Here is a 21251-nt window from a genome sequence, read left to right on the forward strand (position 1 = left end):
GAGACCCCTCCAGCCCCAAAGACCCCACAAGCCAGTTGAGCCTTCACTGAAAGACACAACACAAGCACTTTAATGTCCTAGCTAAGGAGACCCCTAAGACACTGGCAGGTGGGCTCAACGGGCAAGTAAGTGTCCAGAAGTGACCCCTGCAGCCCCATATCCATTCAGCAGTGTCCACACGCCCTAGGCCAGCAAGAAGGCTTGCCGCAGGGGTTAGTCTGGGAGCAGGCCAGCCCCTCTGCCAGTGGCATCTAGTTGCTGGGTGACAGCGAGTCTTCCAGAGGGAGGCCAGGCGCTGGGGTCCCTGAGCTCTGTCCACTGCGTGCACGGGGGCTCTAGAACTCAGTCATCTTCTTGTGGGTGTCCGCTTTCCTCTGCTCGCGCTGCAGGCCTGCCTCCTGCGCCTGGAGCTGCCCCAACTCCCGCTGGGCTCCCGCCAGCCTCTCCTGCAGCTGGGCTGCCGTCACACTGTGCCTAGAGAGGAGCCTGGCATTCAGGGTGGGTTGCTGGGCCACTGGCACGAAGCCCCCACACTGCTGTGGCCGCTGCCCATCCTCCTCCAAGCAGCCAGCCCCTCCTCGGATAGCTACTACCCTCGGGTCAGTGCAAGTTCCTACAGGGGAACCGGGGGCTGGGTGCCCACAGCAGGGCTGAAGGTATTGCCACCCTGGGGTCTGCCCTCTGCCTGGAGTTTGGCCCCACACATACCGGCCGGTGTTTCGGGCAAGGGCCTTCTGGATGCCCCGGATGTCCCGCTGGGTTTGCTCGATCTTCTTCTCCGTCTGGAAGAGCTGCAGGCTCAGGGCCCGCTTGGCACTCTTGCTGGCATGGTACATTTCCTTACTGCTCCTCCTCCCTGGGGGGGCCACCCTAGCCTCCAGGGCCCCAGGCGCCCGGCACTGCAGCTTTTCGTTCAGAAAGTCAAATACATTTCGGGGGGGCGGGCGTGCGCCCCCACGCCCCTGGCATTTCGGGGGCCTCTGGGCGCCAGGCTCCCTGCCCCGGGTCCTCTTCTGCAGGATCTCTGCGCACTGGTCCAGAGATTTCCCTCGAGGCAGCACCACAGCGTGGATGGGCTCCACCCGGCCCTCCGCGTGTCGGCCCAGACCTGGGGGTGCACAGGGCTGGCACTCCTGCTGCCGGACCCCAGTGGGGCTGTGGCGGCCCCCTCCCCTCCCCAGGGCAGCACACACTCACCCTTGCCAAACTCGTAGCCCATCTTGGCAAGGAGTCTGGAGCCGATGCCCCGTGTGTGCACCTCCCAGCCAGCGAAAGCGGAGCTGCAGGTCCCGTGGTCAGCAGCACTGGGTTCCACCACTGCAGGAAAGAGGGCAGCGGCTCGGCCCCACCAGATGGGGAGCACCCCGGCTTCAGCCCGTGTTAGCCCAGGAGCTCAGCTCTGGCCCAGGCCATGAAGCCTTGCACCTTGGGCTCTCCATCAATTGCCCAGACCTGTTGTTGGCACGTGACTATAAGGCTGAACTCAGGGCCGAGTGTGGCAGAGTCTGCTCTAGACCTCCCCACTCAAGCCCTCCCCTGACCTGCCTTCTCAGGCGGTGAGCTCCCCTCCTCCCCTTATAGAAAGTCACCACCACCTTCATGGCTCGGTCCTCCCTGCCACCACCGTGAACACGGGGGTTCAGAAACTACCGACTCACAGAACAGAATCCGCAGGAATGCCTCCCCTCTACACCCTAACTGACCCCTCGGGAGGGCTGGATGCCTCCAGCTATTCCTGAAACTCTCCTGCCCCAGGCTGTCCGGACACAGCCTCTCCTCTACCCACCAGACCCCCAGCCCGTGTGGAGACCACTGGAAGGAGCTGCTCCTGCCTGTACCCCATGCCCCGCCAGCCCCTTCTTGCATGCTGACTTGCGTGTCTGACCTGACTTAGCAGACACTGCTTGAGCGTGCAGGGCGTGGAGTTGTAACCCTCACATGTGCTCCCTGAAGACAAGAGCCAGGTCTCTGCATCTGTGGGTCTCAGGATCTGCCCCACACCCTGCACACACTCTCTCATTTCCCCCCACCTCCTCAGGCACGAGTGCCCCCTCTGCTGAGCACAGCCCACTTCCCTGCAGTCACACCCTCCAACTGTCTGGTTAGATGGTCACAGGCCCCGCCAGCCGGAAGCCTCGCACAGTGACTGCTGTCAGTGCTTCCCCTGCTGGCTTCTGGGATTCTGACCTGCCGGCATACCTCTGGCGTAGCTAGGGTCATCCGCGTCGCCGCCGTCAGAGTCCGAGGACCCTGAGGGATCTGTGCGCAGTGGGGGCAGGATGCTATCCCCCTCCACCACGGCCTCCTTCAGCAGAAGTGAGTCAAACTTGACTGTATAGTAGCCGTTATCCACATCTGGAGGCAAGGGACAAAGACAGGCCAGGTCAGTGGCCTCAAAAGGTGGTAGGAACCCCACTGTTGGAACGAAGGTGGGACCGAGGTCGAGGGTGGTCTCGCTCCGCTTGGGCATGGAACAGGGCTCTCCAGGAAGGGCCCTGTCTGAGAGGCCCGTGGGCAGCCTCACCGGTTATCCGAGCTGGGTACCAGAGGCCATCCTGCTGTTTGGCCAGACAGGCAGAGCCGGCCCGTAGGGAGCTCAGGTCCGGGTCCTGGAAGGGGCGCAGCTCATCCACAGAGACCACCTGCCCATGGGAGAACCTGCCAAGACAACCGCAGGGGACAGGGGCTCAGACAGCGCACCAGGGGCAAGTGAACCGAGGAGAACCTAGTCCACCTGCCTGGGCATTGCCCTGAAGGGAGGGAGAGACGGGAGACAAACGGACACACACACACACACGTGTGCATAGAAACACATCCATTCACACACGTACATATACCTCTGCACACAAACGCAAGCACATACACACACACATGCGCACACGCGCGCACACACACTCTCTCATTTGCAGGATGGACCTGGCTACCCTGAGGACATGATGCTTCTTCGCACCACTCTCCAGCCCTCTGGGTAGAGTAACAACGTGGTGGGCAGAGAAGCGTGGGATTACAGCTCCCGTCGCCTCTCGGGCAGGCAGGAGGCCCCAGCACGAGCAGATAATCAAGGCGGGTGTGTTTGTGTATGTGCGCTCACAGGACTGAGTCCTTCCCAAACCAAGTAGGAGAACAGGTGTAACAGTGACGTCCTGACCTTTAGATATCAGTGAACCAGTGAGATTAAAACCAAAACCGAGAGAGGGAGGGGAGGGGAGGGGAGAAGAAAGAGGCGAAGAAAGAGGAAGAAATGTGGGGACAAAGGACTACAAACTTCAACTCTCCCAAATAAAGGCATGAAAGACTAACCACATATCCACTCCCCTGTGCCAGCACTTCAAAGAGGAAACCGTCCTAACCCTACAGGAGCCATCGGGGACCGGCATTTACCCCACGACGCAGAGCTGATGCTGGCCCATGGCAAGTCCTTCCAGGCGGGAACCGGTGGTGGCACAGGGGACGCAAAGGAAGGGGCTCCATCCTCTCTCAGGGGTGGACAAAGATGGCCTTGGACACCTCCCCTGGCAAGACTGTGGGCAGTTCCTCCTCCTCCCTGACTGTCCTCAGGCCCTCAGGACACTGCCAACGAGGGCGCAGCACCAGCAGCTGCAAGACCGGGCCCTAAACGCAGTGCAGTGGCGACTCTGCTTGGAAACCCTTGTTCAACCAAGGAGCAACCGATGTGTTCAAAACAGGAGGTCTACCTCCACCCACGACTGAATTCAAACACACACCCACTTCAGCACTCCCACAGACACGCGCGCCTCAGACACAGGTGGCTTCACAGACATGTGCGCACACACACGCTCTCCACATGCCCCCAGACACGGGACCCCAGACACCACCACTGAAAATTTCTCTGCAGGAATCTTCAGTGATAATAGAAGCCTGAAAATTTGGTACCCTCCTCAATCTGGGAAAGCACGTCTAAGAAATGATTCTAGAAAAATAATAATGAAAGTATGCAAAGATTTGGCTCAAAGGATGTTAACCAAATACAGAAGTAGTTAATGGCATATCTGTAAAATGAATTTAAAACTAAGACAATGGGCAAATTGACTAATGGAAAGAAAAAGAGCACCCGGGAAGAGCACCGCGCACACGCAACACGTCCTATGCGACGGAGGGGATACTACCAACCAGTCAGGAAAGGACGGACTGCTGGTTTCATAAGGAAGAGATTAGAAACTGGTCTCCCGTATTAAAAAAACCCAACTCAATCACCTACCTCACAGCATTCATGGAAATGCATTCCAGAGTAAACAAAACCTGAACCTGAAAACAAGTATTTAGAACTATAAAGAAGGTTCTGAGTTCCAGTTGTGACCAAGTATAGAAAAGTAAGGCTAAAACTAAGCAGAATGGTCCAAACTCACAGCTTCAGAACTCTGGAAATGGAAGTCATTATTTCTGAAACAGTGCCCAGCTTTGGGTCAGAACGGGAGGTGGAAATGTCTGCAGCCTTCACAGGGGGGGTGCTACCGGCTGGCCCCTGGGTGGAAGTATGACAGGGATGAGACCCAGGGCCTCGTAAAGGGACGAACCGGATAAAACGGACAGCTCTGGTGCCTTTGGGCCCAGCTGTCGAACAGGGGGTATTTAGCAAGGACCTAACAGGTACTTCAGGACCCGAAAATGAAATGACCACAGAAGGGCTCCACCCCTCAAGCGCCCCTGCTTCTCCAGGAAACATTGTGCACGCTTTGGGAGCTTCAAGAGATGCCGGGGTCAAGTGAAAGCAGAGCGGGACTGGGGGCTGGCTGCACTTGGAGTGTGCCCCTCAGCCCACAGAGACTGATGGACCGGTGGGGAGAAGCCTCTCGGGCAAGAGTGTTTGAGAAGAACCTCTGCCTAAATCATTGGCTGGCCGCTAAGCCACACCGCGAGTCCTAAAAAGCCAGGCTAAAAAGTAAATATAAACTAAGAGGTCTGAGCAGAGCCCGCAGAAGCTGAGCAGGAACAGACTTCATAGCGGAAGTCCAGCAAACACACAGTAGAGCCTGCTGAGGAGAGCGAGGCAGAGTCAGAGCGGCTACCAGATATTATCCGAAATGTACGGCTTTCGATAAAAACTGAGGAGACATGCAAACAGTCAACTGTGACCCATATTTAGGAAAACAAGAATCTGACTGAGTGGGCCCCTAGGTTGAATCTTGCAAAGACCTCAAAGCAGATAGTGTGAGTATATTCAATAAATAAAAATATAATGACAATGATTCAAGAAATAGTGAATCTTAAAACAGACATAGAGAATAGATAAAAAGAATAAAGGGGAAATTCCGAAGTTGAAAAGTCAGTAACTAGAACGAGCGGCTCACTAGACAGGACACTTCCGGCGTCCGTCCGGCGCGTAAGAAGTTAGGAAGTTGCCCCTTTGTTGGAAGCACAGCTAAAAAGCTGAAAAAAATGAAAGAAATCACTAACTCCTCTTAGATCCGTAAGAGAAGAAAGATCACAGGGCACACTGCTTGGCCAAAGTTGGAGAGACCAACAGGTAGCTAACAGAGCATCACAGCTTACCAGTGCGGTAAGCCCCTGGCAGGAGCCACCGCAGGACCCAGTGCTGGAGAGGTGACCCTGACTGTGACTGAGGGCTGCTGGTGGCTCGGTGTGCACAAGTCTGAGAGTTCGAACCTCCAGGGGGGCCCATGGGGCTCTCACGTTTTTTTAAATAAAGGTTTTATTTCTTTATTTGAGAGACAGAGAGAGAAAGAGAGCACAAGCAGGGGCAGAGGGAGAGGGAAAAGCAGACTCCCCACGGAGCAGGGAGCCCGACGCAGGCTCAATCCCAGGACCCTGGGACCATGACCTGAGCCAAAGTCAGACGCTTCACCGACGAGCCACCCAGCCATCCCAGGGTCCTCACGCTTTTGTGAGTTTCACTCCAGGAGCTCTACCAGGTTCTCACAGTGAATGCTGCAGAGAGGGGGAAAGGGACCATCTTGAAATACCTCTGAGCACTCTACTCTGTTCTTTTTAATGAGGCCTGTCCTCAGGGGAAACTGTTCAACGGAGCCTAATCTGATGGGGTTTTATCAGGACCTAGTTGAACTGGGGGTTGGAGAAACCCCGAAATCCAGCCCAGTCCAGCCGTCCTGTGCCCCCTCGATGGGGCATGTGTGTGACTGAGAAGTCCACGTGAAGCTCATGATCTGGGTGCACAGGCTCCCTAAAAGCCTGCCGTCTGATCCGAGGACTAGAGAACGCTTCCCGTCTCACACCTTACCACCATGTCACTAAAGGCCCATTTACAGGTACAGTTCCTTTAACCCAAAACAAACAGAAAATCCTGAAAGTAGTGACAGAGAAGGCCCTCTTCGTGTACAAGGGCCCCTCAATAAGGTTAACTGCCAACTTCTCATCAGAAGCTATGGAGGCCAGAAGGCAGCGGGATGGCATACTTAAAAGTCCTGAAAGAAAGAAAAAATCCTGTCAACCAAGAATTCTATATCTGGCAAAACCATCCTTTGAAAGAGAAATTAAGACATCCCGATATAGACAAGAGCACAGGAGTTCGCTGCTCATAGACCTGCCCTACAAGGAATGCTAAAAGGGAGACCTTCACATGAAACAGAAGGACACTAGACCATAACTCAAGCCACGTGAACACTGATAAGAGCAACTACATAGGTAAATATAAAAACCAGTATTATTATTACTTTTTTCGGGGGGTGGCAACTCATCCTTTTTTCCTGTGATTTGAAAGACAAATGCATGAAGTAATAGTCCTACACCTGTATTTCTGGGCACACGAGTACAAAGATGTAATTTTTAACAGTAACGACACAAGGGTGGGTGGACTGTGTGGTAGAGTTTCCGTGCACTATGGAGGCTCAGCTGACATTATTCAAACTAGATTGCTATGTTAACCATAATCCAGAGAGTGTCATTAGGAAAATAACATAAAAATATGTCAAAAAGAATCAAAGGGAATCAAAGTGATACGACGGAAAAAACAAACACCGAAGAAAGCAATGATGAGGAAACGGAGAAGCAAGTGACATAAGGCCTACAGAAAACAAGGGCACCCAGCGCACAACTCCTGATCTCAGGGTTGTGAGTTCGAGCTCCACACTGCATGTAGGGCTTAGTTAAAAATAAAATCTTAAAAAAAAGAAAAGGGGCGCCTGGGTGGCACAGCGGTTGAGCGTCTGCCTTCGGCTCAGGGCGTGATCCCGGCATTATGGGATCGAGCCCCACATCAGGCTCTTCTGCTGTGAGCCTGCTTCTTCCTCTCCCACTCCGCCTGCTTGTGTTCCCTCTCTCGCTGGCTGTCTCTATCTCTGTCAAATAAATAAATAAAATCTTAAAAAAAAAAAAAAAGAAAAAACAAGTAATAAGATGACTGAGGTCAGTCTTTCCTCATCAGTAGCTACTTGAGATGCAAGTGGAGTACATAAACCGGAAGGATGGATGAAAAGAACGATCAAATTCTATGCTATCTATAAGAGACTCATTTGCAGGTCCAAAGACAACAATACGTTAAAAGTTACTAATGCACGTCTTTCATAAAAGTGTTGTAACATGAACTTTTGAAAAGTGGGGGATACCTGTATAGAAAATCAGCATCTCAACAGACTGAAATTTGTTAAATATACTGAAATCCGTAAGTCCATAAGGATATTAGAAATATTTTTTAAAGCTTATTTATTACCTTCTCAGGATGAAAGAGAATCAATTCATTTTCTTGGAAATGACGTAAAGAAAATGCAAAAATCCAGCATGTATCCTGCATTTTCTATACGAACTGTACCACTGGGTAGCCAAATCACAGATGAGAAAAGCATCTCTTCATGGCTAGCAAATGAGAATGAACGGACAGAAAGATCCCGCTGAATCAGTGCACCGGGCCCTGATCCCCAACGGCATCAATGGCTGCTACCATCACAACAGAAAAACTAGACACCGAGTATGTCTTGATGAAAGAACAGCACCAGAGTCCTGCCAAAGCGGGTGAGCCTGCGTGGGGACAGCTCCCTCAACCCCGCTGCCAGCTGGCAGAGGAGCGTGCCGCACGGCACCGGTGGTGCTCAGTGACGGGCCCAGTGCTCCAGTCAACCGTGAGACCGGGAAAGGCAGGGAGAAGGGTGTGCACAGCCAGATTCAGACATAGCAGCTTACTGAGCAAGATTACACTGCAGTGTCCAAACCACAGTCACGCTTGGGTGACAAGCTGTAACAAACACAAGGAGGTGACTAGAACAAAAGTCTGGAATAGTGGTCATTTTTGGAGGAGGGAGCAGACTGCGTTTGGTTTGAGGTACGTGGAGGGGCTTCGCAGGGGGTTGGCAAATTCGCAGCTGTGAGCCGAGTGGTGACTGCTAGGGGGCTACAGTAATCCCCATACTGTGTACTTACTTCGCACATCTGAGTTGTCTACAGCAAGGTAAAGCTAACATCTACCGTGACCTTACACCATGTAAGGTACCGTTCACATTCTTTGCACACATTAATGCATTCCATTCTCCCAACAACAATGAAAGATAATTCTCATTTGTTTCGCAGATAAGGAGACTGAAATACAGAGATTAAGTTATAACAAATGTACAAAAAGATGCTACATCTTACTGGGAATCAAGGGAATACAAATCCTATCACGATACCACTTTCCCAGCTTTCAGCGCGCAAGAGTCTGCAAGTCGGATAATATTACCACAGGCTGGCGATTCCAGAGAGAGCTAGGGACTGGGAACTGTACTTCATATGGAGACGGAAACTCTGCATACCCTCTCCACACGGGTTAGGTGCTATGGAAATTCTTGGCAGGTACCAAGATGTTCACAGCAAGTTGCTTGTAATAAAAATTGGAAAACATCAGAAAGCAACAGAATAAATAAAATGTGGCATATTCGTGAGGGAAAATAACAGCTGTTAAAATGAACTAAACAGTTCTGTAGGTATCAACATAGACGTCTCTCAAAAGCACGTGCAGTGAAAGAAGCAAGCTGCAAAATGAACCATACTGTGTGATACCACGTTTTAAAAATAGCCTAACTACGTACTCTTCGTACATACACTCATGTCTGTGAAGAGCTAATATCTGCTAGAGGGAAACACAACTGAGTTGTGATTGTAGCCTCGCAGGATGGGGAGGGGCTGTGACAGAGTGGGGAGTCGAGGGCGTTTCAATGTTTTTTGTTTTATTTTTTAAAAATGTAAAGCAGGGGTGCCTGGGTGGCTCAGTCGGCTGGGCATCAGACTGTTGGTTTCAGCTCAGGTCATGGTTCCAGAGTCAGGCTCCGCAATCAGCAGGCAGTCTGCTCGAGACTCTCTCTCTCCCTCCCCTTCTGCCCCTCCCCACCCCGCACACGCACACGCATGCTTTCTTCCTCAGACAAATAAATGAATTTTTAAGCAAATGCCAGGAAATGGCTCATTAGTCCGTGGTGGTGAGTGGGTGTTGTAGGCTGCATCCGTTGGGCCTAAAGCTAAAGCAGTTGGGGGTGGTCTCCGAGTGGGCCCGCCCCTGGTGCCGGCTCACAGGCTGCCCCTCTGAGCCAGGCAACCTTAGCCACAGGAGGGCCCACCTCATGGAGCTGATGCACAGGTGAGCTAATCCGTGTCCAATTCCAGGAGCAGCGCCTGGCCTCGAGAAAGCAGCACAGGGATGTGTCACCCAGGGGCGTGGAGGGACCCCAGAGGGACGAATGGCAGAAAGGACAACAGAGCCTACTGCTCTGTTCCTTGACCGATTTGTTCACCAGCACACGGATGGGTCTGCTTTGTGAAAACTCATCAAGTACATTTACGATTTATGCACTTTTCCTGTACGTATGCGACACTTCGATAAAACTTACAAGGAAAGAAAGACGTACAGAAAAATGTGTCAAACACCACTCTGGACCCAGCAACAGTCTATAAAGAAAGATGATGACCAAAGAACTAGAAATAGTTTCCCTGGATTATTGACAAAAAAAGAAAATTACCTACCAGACATTTCAGTAAATATTCCCTCCAAAGATGAAATAAAAAGGAGCAAAAGCAAAGTTATGCACTTAATAAAAACAAGACATCATTGCAACGGTTGTGGAAATTTCAATGTGAACAAAATGTTATAGCTAAATTTATTAGGGGTACATTCTTAAGTATTTATAGATAAAAAACCAGTAATTTTTGGAATTTGCTTTAAAATAGTCCCAGAAAGCAAAGTAGGACAGAGAAGAGCTGAACGGAGGCTGGCAAGGGCCGGTCCACAATGAAGCGGGCATCGGGGTGTGGACAGTGAGGGCGCTGCGCTCTCCAGCTCCGTGATAAAGTCTATTTTACGAGTTTTACCCTAAAGAATGAAACTAGTGATGGGGGGCACCCTCAATTTAGTCAAGAAAGTCCAATAAACATGCAACGGAGGCCAGCGCCGTTAAGAACCCACCCGGCCCCAGAGCTGTCTGCTGGTCAGACCCACCGCGACCCTGAGCCTGCGGGGAAGCCCTCACGCCCAGACGGGCCCCCAGGGGAGGGAGTTACCTGCAGTTCTCCTGGAAGCGGCACTTTCCCTCCAGGAAGAACGGGCAGGGTTTCAAGGACTTGTGAGTGGGGCAGAGGTAGAGCACGCGGACGCCCGTGGAACCGTCGTCGGCCTCTTCCGTGCCCACAATCATAGCGTTGTGATACTCCAGGGTGCCCCAGGAGCTGTAGTAGGGCGCGTTCACCTTCCTCCCACTCCACTCCTCCTCGTCCTCGTCCTCGCCCTCTTCCTCCTCCTGCCCAGGCCGGCTGGGCTCTGGCTTGGCCTCTCGCTCGGGAACGGTCTCCAGCTCTGCCCCGGGTGCTACAGGCACCTCCACCCCCTCCGCAACGGCCTTCTGGAAAGCCAGGTACTCAGCATCGTCCGGGGCCGGGTGCTCTCCATCCAGTGCGGCCAGAAGCTTGCTCTTCCTGACAGACACCAGGCTGGCCTCGGTGAGCTCGATGAGCTCCTTCAGGTCCCCCTGCAGCTGGCGCAGGTCCGCCAGCTCGGAGGGATCCAGGCCGGCACCCAGCGCCAGCTCCACCTGCTGCAGCTGGGCTCCATAGGTCTGGAGGGCGCTCTGCAGGCTCTCCTCGTCCATCCTGGAAGGACGGAGGGCAGGCGCGGGTCCCTGGGTCCTCAGCGGGAGGCGCGGGAACCAGAGCTGCAAGAAGGACAAGCCGCTCAGCCCCGGATCGGCCGCCCCTGTTGCCGGCGCCCCCCCCGCGGGGCTGACAGCCCCCTGTGCCCACAGCTGCGCTCAGCGGTCCTCACGACAGCCTGCGGAGCCGACGCACGGCTCCCTCCCGTTTTAGAGACGAGAGAAAGGGCTGGAGAGCTTCTCGGACCCGGCCGCTGCCCCACAGCCTCGGCTCCCTGCCCTCCGCGCCCGGCGCCCCCCGCCCCGCGGCCCCTCCCCCCTCCGACTCCGCTCCGGCCGCGGCCTCCCCGCCCCAGGCTTCAGCCCATCTCCGTTTGACCTGTCACCTCGGGCCCCGGCCCAGTCGCCCCAGATCGCGCCCCCTCGCCCGGGCCGGGCCCCTCCTCCTACGCGCGGGCTCCCGGCTGCCGCCATAGAGACCCCGCCGGCCTCACCGGCTAGAGCGGCCGGCGCCCCCGCTTCCGCCCTCGCAGCCCACCGGCACTTCCTCCCGAGCGCCGCCGCCGCCGGAAGTGCTTCGCGCGGGGAGCGCCGGGACGCAGCGCGCGGGGAGCGCCGGGACGGCTCCGCCCTCCGCGGGCCGCCGGCCTGCGTCCCATCGGGCGCCGCGCGAGGCCAGCGCGGGGTCAGCACAGGTCGGCGGGGTCAGGCGTGCGGCGGCTCCGCGGCCCGGACGGGCGCGAGGTAGGCCACGGGGCTAGTCGCCACTTCCCGGGCGGGTGGGGCGGGCCCCGGGCCCGAGGGCGCGGCGGGGACTCGCAGACCGGGCTCCGCCGTGAGACCCCGTGTCTGTCTGGGCGTCGGAGGTCGAACGCGGGGGGCCGGGCGGCCTCCCGTCCCGGTCGGTCCGCGCCACCTGCCGGTCGCATGGCCTCTCCGGGGCCGCCGCCCCGCCGTCCCCACGCAGCCCCGCTTCTGAAAGCCGCCGGACGCTCCCCGCTGGGAGTTTGCCGGGTACCTGCTGGGGGCGGGGGTATCCGGCCGGGGGCGCCGCCGAGCCCGGGGAAATCTGACGTCTTGGCCGGGACGGGGACCGGGACCTGCCCCTCCTCCGAGAAGCTGAATGCGCGGGGAGGGGCAGGGGTGGAGTGGGAGTGATGGCGGGGAGCGGGGCGGGGGAGGAGTTCGGGGGGCGGGGAGGGGGGGGGTCGGCCGTGAGAGTAGTTCGGGAACGGGGTTGGGGGGGGTCGGCCGGCCAGGGGAGGAGTTCGGGAGCGGGGCGGGGGGGGGTGTCGGCCGGGGGAGGAGTTCGGGGGGCGGGGCGAGGGGGGGGGTCGGCCGGGGAAGGAGTTGGGGAGCGGGGGGGGGGGTCGGCCGGGGGAGGAGTTCGGGGGCGGGGGGGGGGGGCCCGGGGTGAGCGCAAAACCGTCCCATGACCTGTGTCTTCGGGCGCGCAGGGCAGGATGTACACGCTGCTGTCCGGCCTGTACAAGTACATGTTCCAGAAGGACGAGTACTGCATTCTCATTCTGGGTCTGGACAATGCTGGCAAGACGGTTGGTGCTTCTTCCTCGTCACCCCCCCCCCCCCGCCCCCGGGATCCATACCCCTCGCTGCATGTTTATTGCCTGCACAGAATCCGAACCCCGCTGGAGGCCGCCGGCCAGTCCCCCCCAGCTCCCGTAGAAGAGACCCCGGGAGCGATGTTTGGGACACAGGTTTGGAAAGATCCAGCCCTTATCTGTCGTCCTGTTTCTCTTTTCAGACGTTTTTGGAACAGTCAAAAACCCGGTTTAACAAGAACTACAAGGGGATGAGTCTGTCTAAAATCACTACCACCGTGGGTCTGAACAGTAAGGGGGTCCTTTAGGGCTGTGGGTTGTGGGGCTGATTCCCGAGGCAGCTGTGATGCCAGCAGGCAGATGGTCAGCAGCTCCCGTGGGCCCCGCAGTCGGGGTACCCCAGAGTGGCTCGTCCCTCTCCTGGAGCCGGGAGGTGGCATGTCAGGGACCAGGGCCCTGGCTTCACCCTTTCCCTTCTCTCCCCAGTCGGCACTGTGGACGTAGGGAAGGCTCGCCTTATGTTCTGGGACTTAGGGGGCCAGGAAGAGCTGCAGTCTCTGTGGGACAAGGTAAGAGAGTCACCACACAGGGTCCCTGGCCACGCACTGCCTGTGCCTCACTTCATTTTTCTCCGGGTGACACCCATCCGCCGTTCCTCCTCTTCCTCGGGAAAGTTGCGGATTCCCTTTTGTTTCTGTCTCGTCAGCGGCTTTATCACCTGCTTTGTTCTTGAGGGTTCCCCCCAGTCCTATTCCAACTCCCGCATCCTTCCCCCAAGAGTGAGGACACACTTGGTTCCTTTTGAGTTAGAGATTTTGCTGTTAATCACCACAAAACAAGACAAGAAGTGGCTGAGAAACAGATGTGGGGAGGGAACGACGCCCGCAAGATGCTCAGCTACATCACTGGGGCCCGCGTCTCCTTGGCTGGTGCCCCTTCCGTCCGTTCCGCCTTAGGATCTGTTCTCTGTGGTGGCCTCTTCCCCATCAGGGGAGGGTGTCCTCAGAGGCTTATAGCCACTGCCTCCTCCCTGACGCAGGTTTGGGGCATTTTTGGGGCCCCAGTGTGGAGCTCTTCCTCCCACACACCCCACACTGGGGTCGTCTTCATCTCAGCCGGTGCCGGGCCCTGTGGTCCCCCAGTGAGCCGGACCGACCTAGTCTCTGCCGTAGGCAGCCCTCTCCTGGTGGATTGGTGCAGCCCAACACCGGGGCACAAATGTCCCTGTCCCAACGCTGGTGGTGGTGGTGTGCTTGCTCCAATTCTGGGAGTACAGGCGTGCTCACCCCGACGCTTACTAGTTGTCATTGTGCTTAGAACTGAGTATCCAGGTCTTGAGTTCTGGTTTGATTGCAGCAGTCGGGACCCAGTCACCTTTTTCCAGTCTCTCTGAAGTGTCGTCTTCTGGTCTGACTTCTGTCCTGTGGCTACAAGTTTACCAACAGATTCCATGGCCATTTAAGTTGGACCGAGACAGAGTGAAGCCAGGGCCTGCTCTTCTGGACCAAGACTCACGAGGGGAATGAGACAGGACCTGACATTGCGTCATAGGGCAGAGTCTCAGGAGCAGGTGCCGAGACGGAGATTGGGGTGCAGGATGTGTGTTGAGGACCAGCTCCTGGGAGGGGAGCTGGGAGAGCGTGGGACTGGGCAGGGGCAAGGGTCAGCTCAGGTGGCTGGCTCAGCAGGGAGCCCTGGAGGAGAATTGCTCCTCACAGCTGCCCCATGTCAGGCCAAGCTGACCAGGACCCTTCTGGCCTGGTGGGTCACCACGGTGGGCTGCCTTGGGCAGCTGTGATTTGGGGATGAGGCTCTCGGTGGGTTCAGGTAGTTCCTGCGGGAGCCAGCAGGTTCATTCACTGGGCGCATGGCCCACCGCTCGTGTCACACCTCTGACTGGGGCGTGGCTCCTTCGGGGCTATTTCCTAAGGCCAAGCTGGAGGAAGGAGAGGCGGCTTTGCAGCTGGCAGTGTCCCCTGCTCTAGCTACCGCTCCTGCCCGTGGTGTGAGTCATCACAAGAGTCTGAACCCCTGATCGCTGAGCCCCACTTCTCGGTTGAGCTCTGGGTTCCTCATGAGCTTCCTGGCCCCCCGTGGAGGGGTACCCTGCCTTCCACTCTTGGGGTCAGTTATCCCTGCCAGGGCGGGGTCTCTTCTGAACCCACGGTGTGCAGCATGCCTAGCAGGCAGCCAGGATTTGTGACCCAGTAGGTCCCTTCCTGAGCCTTTGGTAAAGGGGTTCCTTGGTGGTGACCATGCTCACAGCCCTTTGGGTCCCAGAGCTGTGAGGATGGGCAGCAGAGCCCCCTGTGGGTCACCAGGATGGATGGGAAGTAGAGCTCCTGCTCCCTCCCCTATTCCCAGGTGCTGCGTCCTGGGGCCTGGCCCCCCTGCGCAGTCTGGCACGGGGACACGGTGTTGGGCTTGCTGTCGTTTTGTCCCAGGTAGATGTCTGGTAGACCTTCCCTATGTGCGCCGCTTCCATCCAGGTTGTGGGCTGTTGCCTGTGGGTCTGTTCATGTACCAGCTTTGGGCCACAGCTTCCCACACAGATGAGACTAGTGGACTCCTGTGCCTGCCACAGGGGGCACTTCTGGCCTCTGTCCCTGCAGGCCACACCCAAAGGATCTCTAGAGCGTGGCTGTGGGCGATGCCGCCATCAGGGTGCCTTGGGGCTGATGCAGCCTGATGTGACCTCGGTGCTGCTCATGCACAGTCCCGGATGTCCAGCGTCCGTTGCTCTCACCACTGCCGGGCCATCACCTGACACCCGTCTGCCTGGGTTGGGTCGCACACTGCAGGGGCTGTGAGGCGACCCTCTCCCCGGGCTTGCTGCCGGCCCCATGCAGCACCCCTTCCCGCCATGGACACTTCTGCTGTCAGGCCGGCCAGGTCCTAGTTGTCAGTCGCAAGACAGCTTGCTGCCTGGAGCGCCTGCAGCCCTCCATCACCCAGTGTGTAGGCCAGGGGAGGTGTGTGTGTGTGACTTGGCGGCCTGCAGAACCCGGATGGCCACCTGCATTGGGCTTCCTTCTCTGCAGCAAGCACAGACACAAAAGCGTGTCTCACAAGATGGGGAGGGGGGGATTTTTCAGCATGCCCTGGTCACACCCCAAGAGTTTCCCGGAGCTGTCAGGCCTGCACCTGTCCAGGGTCTTCAGCTCCCCAGCCACAAGCTCGTCCCGCCTGCTGTCGCATCGCGTGTACGTGGATGTCCCAGGTTTCCGGGCTCCCCTGACAGCTGGGGCAGAGATGCTGCTGTCGGCTCGGCAGATGTGGACACTTCCTGTCTTCTTTTCTGACTGGGGTAGACGGTGGGGTCACCAAGTCTGCGGCCGTGTCCCCCATGCCCCACGCTCCATGAGCCCACCCCTCACATTCCCCACTTGGTGCATGTGCCCAGTTTTGTCTGCACAGTTCTCTTCCCCAGGCCCTGGGCTCTGACACCACTGCTGTATGCATGCCTAGGGCTGACAGCTCTCCTGGCCCCAGTCCAGCCTGCAGAGCTCCATGTTGCTGGCCCAGTCCTGAGCCCTGCCTCTCCTTTTGGTGTCCTTTCTGTGGCTTATCAGTGGTATGGCCACCGGGCTTGCCGTCCACACTGGCACGTGACCTCTGCTTCCAGGACTGCATGGGGGTCAGCTTGGTTTGGGCTCCAGCTCCCAAGTCCTGTCCTTCCTCTCCAGCCACTTGTTAGGCCAGTGGTCGTGGGCGGTTTTAGGAGCAGATGCTAAAGAGTTTGGGGGCTCAGCACCCGCGAAGTGGACAGAGGGTGGTGGCCGCCCCCTGCCCAAGGTCAGCAAGCCCCCTGAAGCAGTTTAGGCATCACCACTCTGCCCTTCCCTCCACCCCCTGAAGGCACCGCAGAAGAGCCTTCCAGTTGGGTGGCCAGGTGCTTGTGGCCCAGCACCCCCTTTCTGCCTCTCCCCAGTACTACGCAGAGTGCCACGGCGTCATCTATGTCATCGATTCCACGGATGAGGAAAGGCTGTCAGAGTCCAAGCGAGCGTTTGGTGGGTACAGCCTGGCTAGGGCTGGGAGGGTGCTGGGGAACGGTCAGGTGCAGTCTGCCCATCCCGTGTGTCTGGAGCTGGCCTTGGCCGGACGTCAGGCCCACGCCAGGCAGATGGGGCCATGGCCAAGAGTGAGCATGCACACTAGTAGAGAGGGGGGCAGGCCTCGGTAGTCAGAGGCAGGTGAGGGGTACTTACTGGCACTTTTCTACCTACCCCAGAAAAGATGGTCACGAGTGAGGTGCTGGACGGCGTCCCCATCCTGGTCCTGGCCAACAAGCAGGACGTTGAGGTGAGCCTCTCATCCCAGCATCCCCACAGTGGTCCCCAGAGTAAGCGTGCCCCATCGCTGGGGGTGGAGGATAGGGTGTCTGCTCTGGACACCCCAAGCCGTATGTGTCCCGGGTGTACATAGCCCTCCCACGTTGCAGGGCACCTTCTCTCCACAGGAGGATGGGCATGGCCTATGCCTCTGCCCCGGGCATGGCTGGAGGCGTGGTGGGGAGACCCTGTGTGCAAAGGGATCCCAGGGTGGGAGTCAGCTCTGACTTTGGCCCATCTGCCGCCCTTGGGATTGCCTCAGCTGAGTAGTGGCTGCTCTGTGGTTGTCTGCATGGGGGGTGGGGACTCTGTGGGGCCTGTTCTGTAGCACGTGTGCCCTCGGGTCGGGGCATTGGAAATCACTTCTGTCTATCCCTCACTTCCTGTGGACCGTCTATGCCACCTGCTCCGTCCTCTCTCTGAGACCACTCATTGCAGGACCCCTCTAGGCAGAGAAGCCCTGAGCCCAGCCCCTCACTGCCAAGACCACGTCCTGCCCCAGGAGCAGGGCGTCTCCTGCAGTGCGTGGGACCCTGCTCCTCACTGCTTCGCCTTCCCCCAGACTTGCCTCTCAATCCCCGACATCAAGACTGCGTTCAGCGACTGCACCTCGAAGATTGGCAGGCGCGACTGCCTGACCCAGGCCTGCTCGGCCCTCACAGGGTGAGTGGGGCCCTCGGCCCCGGGGCTGGGGGCTGCAGCTGGCCCTCCCTCATGCCTGCCGTCTCCACAGCAAAGGGGTGCGCGAGGGCATCGAGTGGATGGTGAAGTGCGTCGTGCGCAACGTGCACCGGCCGCCGCGGCAGAGGGACATCACGTAGGCATGGCTGGCGCCCAGTGGTGCCCGCGACTCATCCCTGAGTGCCAGAGGGGCGCTCCTGCTGGCTCCCTGCCACCAGTCCTGGGGGTGGGTTTGCTTTGCTCTCGGTTTCTTCGTTTGCTTTGTTTTATCTTTAAGACAAACTTTTCCCTGTGTCCGTACAAGTGTAGGTATCGGAAGGCTCCTGCTGAGGGGAGTCGGGGCAGCAGGACCCCCACACGACCCCTGCTGGGGATGAGGTCTCCCTTTGGAGCTGCTGCCCCGGCAGCCCTGCCTGCCTTTCCCGGGGGGTCCTGTCTGGAAACAGGCTTCCCTGGTGCTGCCCCGTGCAGCTCCCCACGGAGGCGGCTGTTGGGATCCTGATTGTCCTGTCTCTGTCCTCTCTGGCCCTGGAGATGGGGTGGGGGCTGGTGTCCTCTTGAGAGAGGGAGACCTGGCCGCCTTTGCTGGAGGGCAGCAGGGCCCGGGGTTCTGGGCCCTCAGAACAGGGCACGAGGATCTTCCATTGGCCTGACATCACCTCCTTTTGATCCCCAGCAGGAGGGGAAGGAGGGAGTGTTCCCTCCACGTGTGTCTGTTGCTGACTTGGGACAGCCGGTTGCCATCGTGGGGCGTGCATGGTGGGGGCTTTGGGAAGGCGGGCTGGGTTCCCGTGGAGCCCAGGTTGGTTCTGTGCTGGGCCTTCATTCCCAGCTGGGGGAGAGGGGCGGGGTCCCTCTTCCGTCTGGGGACAAGCTATGTCGAAACCCACAGGCCTGGTAACAGTCTCCCCGGGTGAGACTGGTCCTCGGGACCCTCCCCACATGGCCCCTGCTGGAGCTGGCACTGACTGCTGGCCACGGTGTGTCTAGAATGACGGGGGTCTGAGCTGCTGTCCATCGCCCCTCCAACACAGTGACCACAACACAGGGGCACCCAGGGTCGAGCTGTGACCTTCGTGGGCACTGCCTGCCTGCTCATGGGGATGGCTGAGCCAGAGCTGGGGACCTGATGGTTTCCTGTCTGAGATCCAGTCCCTGGTGGGAGCCTGGAAGGGGTTGCTGAGAAGGCTGAGTCAAGGCCAGGGGGCGGGGGGGATGCAACTGCAGGTGAGGTGACTCACCGGGAGTCATGGGCTCCTCGTGGGGGTCAGGTACGGGGTCCAGGGCCCATGGGGCCGGCCGGGAGTCCCCCAGGCTGCATCTGGAGTAGTCCAGCCCTTCTCTGAGCCTGCCTGAGGGGAAAAGCCTTGTTTCCCAGAAAAGGAGTGGGACGCACCCAGCCTGGGGGAGGTCCTTGGCGGGTCCCCTCCTGGGAAATCCCCTGCATGCTGGGACTGGGTGGAGCTCAGATGGAGGGGCAGGGTGAGAGGGAAGGGTCTCCTGGTGGCCCAGGGCACAGGCTTCTGCTGTTCTGTCCAAGCTGGGTCCTGTTGCACAGCAAGAGCCCCCCACACTGTCATAGCCACAGAGCGTAACCTAGGGGGTCATGGAGCCAGCCTCAGGGACCTCCACGGGGCCCCCAGCCGGACGGGACACACCTGCTACCCGCTGGCCATCTAACAATCCCTCCTGTTGAGGGTGTGTCCCACGGGGGGTGACCAGCAGCCAGAGGAAGCATGGGGAGCAGGGGGGTGTCCCCACCAGATGTGCCTGCCATGCACTCCGTAGACAGTTTCACACCCATTGTACAAAATGGCTTTATAAAAAAATAAACAGTTAGTGCAACAGGAGCCTAGTCGGTCAGTCGAGGTTACTGTGGTACCGTGGGGGCGACATCCACGTGGGGCCAAAGCTTGGGAGAATAAATAGGGGGCAGGGTGCTCAGTGTGCCCAGAAGCGTGTGCGGACGCTGCGCTCCAGCCCAGGCAGCCTGGCCTCCCTCAGTGCCCGCAGCAGCCGCGCCATCAGCGCCCCGGCCTGTGTGTCTCGGAGCTCCGTGAGCCGCTGCCACAGCTTCAGCTGGAGGTCTGCGCGGCCCTCCCTCGGCGCCACCAGACCCTGGGCCTCTGGGCCCGCCAGCACCTGCCACAGCCGTAGGAGCCTCTTGGAGGACATGTCCTGGAAAGCCACGAAGTCGATGACGGCGCGCTCACACTCCTCAGCCCCTGCGGGAGGGTCAGGACACAGTGGCAGAGGCCTCCGTGTGCCCACGAGTGGGTGCAGGGCTGAGATGCCACGTCACTGCTGTGGGACCTCCAGGAGGCAGTTTAAACTCCCTGGGACTTAGCTTGAGCCCCGGGGGCGTGGGGAGGAGAGCATCACCTGCCAGCACCGAAGCCCTGTGCACAGACTGTTCACTGGCACCACCCAAGGGCGCCCAGGTGAGTGGGAGGCCCTGCCCAGAGGCCAGCTGAACGGTGCATGCTCCAGGGCTGGGTTTAGGCTGACCTCACCAGACTCACCTGGCCCACCCCAGTCCCCATCCCCTTTCCCCTACTCACCTGGCCCTCCTGGCACCATAGTGCTGAGCGGGAAGCCAGTGCAGCTGGTGCACAGGGCATCGTGGAAGGAGGAGCCTGGCACGTTGAGGCTGAGGCCCAGGGCCGTGCAGTTGCGGTGGGGCTGGCACTTCTCTGAGCTGGAGCTGTTGGCTGAGAAAGTGCCAGGGGGACATGGCTGGCACTGCGTGTTCTGGCTCGGGGTGCCTGGGGATGAGATGGGGAGGAAGGTCAGGGGCACCTGGGGTGCTGTCCTCCGTGGTGGCTGACGTCCCAGGCCACGACCCACCAGCCCTGCTGCCCGCCCGGACCGCTGCTGCCCACTGTAGGCCCCGGTGCCCACCAGGGACAGCCACGCCGGTGCCAGGCGGGCAAGGCGCGTGCTCCAGGCAGAAGCCAGCATGTGCAAAGAAGCCGGGGCGGCAGCGGCAGGCCCGGTTGTGGGTGGCCTCGCAGGGCCGCGCCTCCTCTTCGCGCTCTCCACAGATGACGTTGCAGTAGCGGCAGCGTTCCAGGTAGTTCCAGAACTGGGTGTAGTGACGAGGGGGGCATGCACCGCACATTGTGGGGGTGTCCCGGCGGCACGGCCGCTGCACGAAGGTGCCTGGGGGGCACTGGTTGCACACCAGCCATTCCTGAGTCTCCGCGTCCCGCCATGGGTAGGTGAGCGGCGTGCCCGCCGTCCCCGCCGCGGCGGCTGTGTGTGCCACCAGAGCCAGCAGCAGGGTGGGCAGCGCCCACGGTGGGGTCAGGGGCGGTGGGCCCCGCCTTTCCGGTGTCCACATGGCCCTCACTGGGGCAGCGGCTCGGCCTCCACCGTGCCCGGCAGCAGGGACACCAGGACGACGCACCCGGGCACTGGCAGCACCACCCTAGCCGCTACCACCCCACACTCTGACTTGGGCTGCGGTGCGGGCCTATATGGGCCGGCCTTGCCACGCCCCTGGGGGAGGGCTCACGACCTCCAGGGGACCATGCTTTGACCCGGTTCTCAGCAGCGTCACCACCCCCGTGGCCCCTCCCCCACCAGGAAGCCCCCTCTCCCCCCCCCCTGGCGCCAGCCTGCTTGGGAACAGA

The 21251-nt window shown here is 58.7% G+C and overlaps 3 protein-coding genes across 7 annotated transcripts; 1 reads left to right on the forward strand and 2 right to left on the reverse strand.

Moving 5' to 3' along the window:
• Positions 1 to 47: 47 nt before the first annotated feature.
• ZGPAT (zinc finger CCCH-type and G-patch domain containing) lies at positions 48 to 12135 on the reverse strand. Of its 4 annotated transcripts, none has more exons than XM_057312421.1 (7): positions 12058 to 12135; positions 10456 to 11102; positions 2525 to 2658; positions 2200 to 2355; positions 1198 to 1317; positions 709 to 1108; positions 48 to 474 (listed from the first exon to the last, which is right to left on the reverse strand). In XM_057312421.1, the coding sequence occupies exons 2-7, from the start codon at positions 11037 to 11039 to the stop codon at positions 336 to 338; spliced, it is 1533 nt and encodes a 510-aa protein (XP_057168404.1). In that variant the 5' UTR covers positions 11040 to 11102; positions 12058 to 12135; the 3' UTR covers positions 48 to 335. The 4 variants fall into 4 exon arrangements, with proteins under 4 accessions (XP_057168404.1, XP_026359703.1, XP_026359704.1 ...); XM_026503918.4 differs by lacking the exon at positions 12058 to 12135 and adding an exon at positions 11534 to 11638; XM_026503919.4 differs by lacking the exon at positions 12058 to 12135 and adding an exon at positions 11426 to 11527.
• ARFRP1 (ADP ribosylation factor related protein 1) lies at positions 11676 to 19466 on the forward strand. 2 transcript variants are annotated; one of them, XM_026503925.4, is made up of 8 exons: positions 11676 to 11783; positions 12497 to 12595; positions 12805 to 12892; positions 13088 to 13170; positions 16533 to 16614; positions 16836 to 16906; positions 17498 to 17598; positions 17669 to 19466. In XM_026503925.4, the coding sequence occupies exons 2-8, from the start codon at positions 12503 to 12505 to the stop codon at positions 17754 to 17756; spliced, it is 606 nt and encodes a 201-aa protein (XP_026359710.1). In that variant the 5' UTR covers positions 11676 to 11783; positions 12497 to 12502; the 3' UTR covers positions 17757 to 19466. The 2 variants fall into 2 exon arrangements, with proteins under 2 accessions (XP_026359710.1, XP_048078195.1); XM_048222238.2 differs by lacking the exons at positions 11676 to 11783; positions 12497 to 12595; positions 12805 to 12892; positions 13088 to 13170 and adding an exon at positions 15214 to 15804.
• On the reverse strand, positions 19416 to 21156 carry TNFRSF6B (TNF receptor superfamily member 6b). The gene is made up of 3 exons (XM_026503921.4): positions 20518 to 21156; positions 20178 to 20381; positions 19416 to 19841 (listed from the first exon to the last, which is right to left on the reverse strand). The coding sequence occupies exons 1-3, from the start codon at positions 20957 to 20959 to the stop codon at positions 19558 to 19560; spliced, it is 930 nt and encodes a 309-aa protein (XP_026359706.1). The 5' UTR covers positions 20960 to 21156; the 3' UTR covers positions 19416 to 19557.
• Between the last annotated feature and the right edge of the window lie 95 nt (positions 21157 to 21251).

This window comes from Ursus arctos, unplaced genomic scaffold (assembly GCF_023065955.2).
Source record: "Ursus arctos isolate Adak ecotype North America unplaced genomic scaffold, UrsArc2.0 scaffold_16, whole genome shotgun sequence".
NCBI classification, from domain to species: domain Eukaryota; kingdom Metazoa; phylum Chordata; class Mammalia; order Carnivora; family Ursidae; genus Ursus; species Ursus arctos.

What these genes read in the sequence shown, in the direction of transcription:
- ZGPAT (XM_057312421.1), bottom strand. Translation starts at nt 11,039, where the DNA reads ATGGACGAGGAGAGCCTGCAGAGCGCCCTCCAGACCTATGGAGCCCAG. An exon ending in GTACCCAGCTCGGATAACCG is followed by an intron (nt 2,356 to 2,524) that starts GTGAGGCTGCCC and finishes CCTTGCCTCCAG; the next exon opens with ATGTGGATAACGGCTACTAT. An exon ending in CTTGCCCGAAACACCGGCCG is followed by an intron (nt 475 to 708) that starts GTATGTGTGGGG and finishes GCTCCTCTCTAG; the next exon opens with GCACAGTGTGACGGCAGCCC.
- ARFRP1 (XM_048222238.2), top strand. Translation starts at nt 15,445, where the DNA reads ATGCAGCACCCCTTCCCGCCATGGACACTTCTGCTGTCAGGCCGGCCA. An exon ending in CCAACAAGCAGGACGTTGAG is followed by an intron (nt 16,907 to 17,497) that starts GTGAGCCTCTCA and finishes GCCTTCCCCCAG; the next exon opens with ACTTGCCTCTCAATCCCCGA. An exon ending in GCCTGCTCGGCCCTCACAGG is followed by an intron (nt 17,599 to 17,668) that starts GTGAGTGGGGCC and finishes CCGTCTCCACAG; the next exon opens with CAAAGGGGTGCGCGAGGGCA.
- TNFRSF6B (XM_026503921.4), bottom strand. Translation starts at nt 20,959, where the DNA reads ATGTGGACACCGGAAAGGCGGGGCCCACCGCCCCTGACCCCACCGTGG. An exon ending in CACCGGCGTGGCTGTCCCTG is followed by an intron (nt 20,382 to 20,517) that starts GTGGGCACCGGG and finishes TCTCATCCCCAG; the next exon opens with GCACCCCGAGCCAGAACACG. An exon ending in TATGGTGCCAGGAGGGCCAG is followed by an intron (nt 19,842 to 20,177) that starts GTGAGTAGGGGA and finishes ACCCTCCCGCAG; the next exon opens with GGGCTGAGGAGTGTGAGCGC.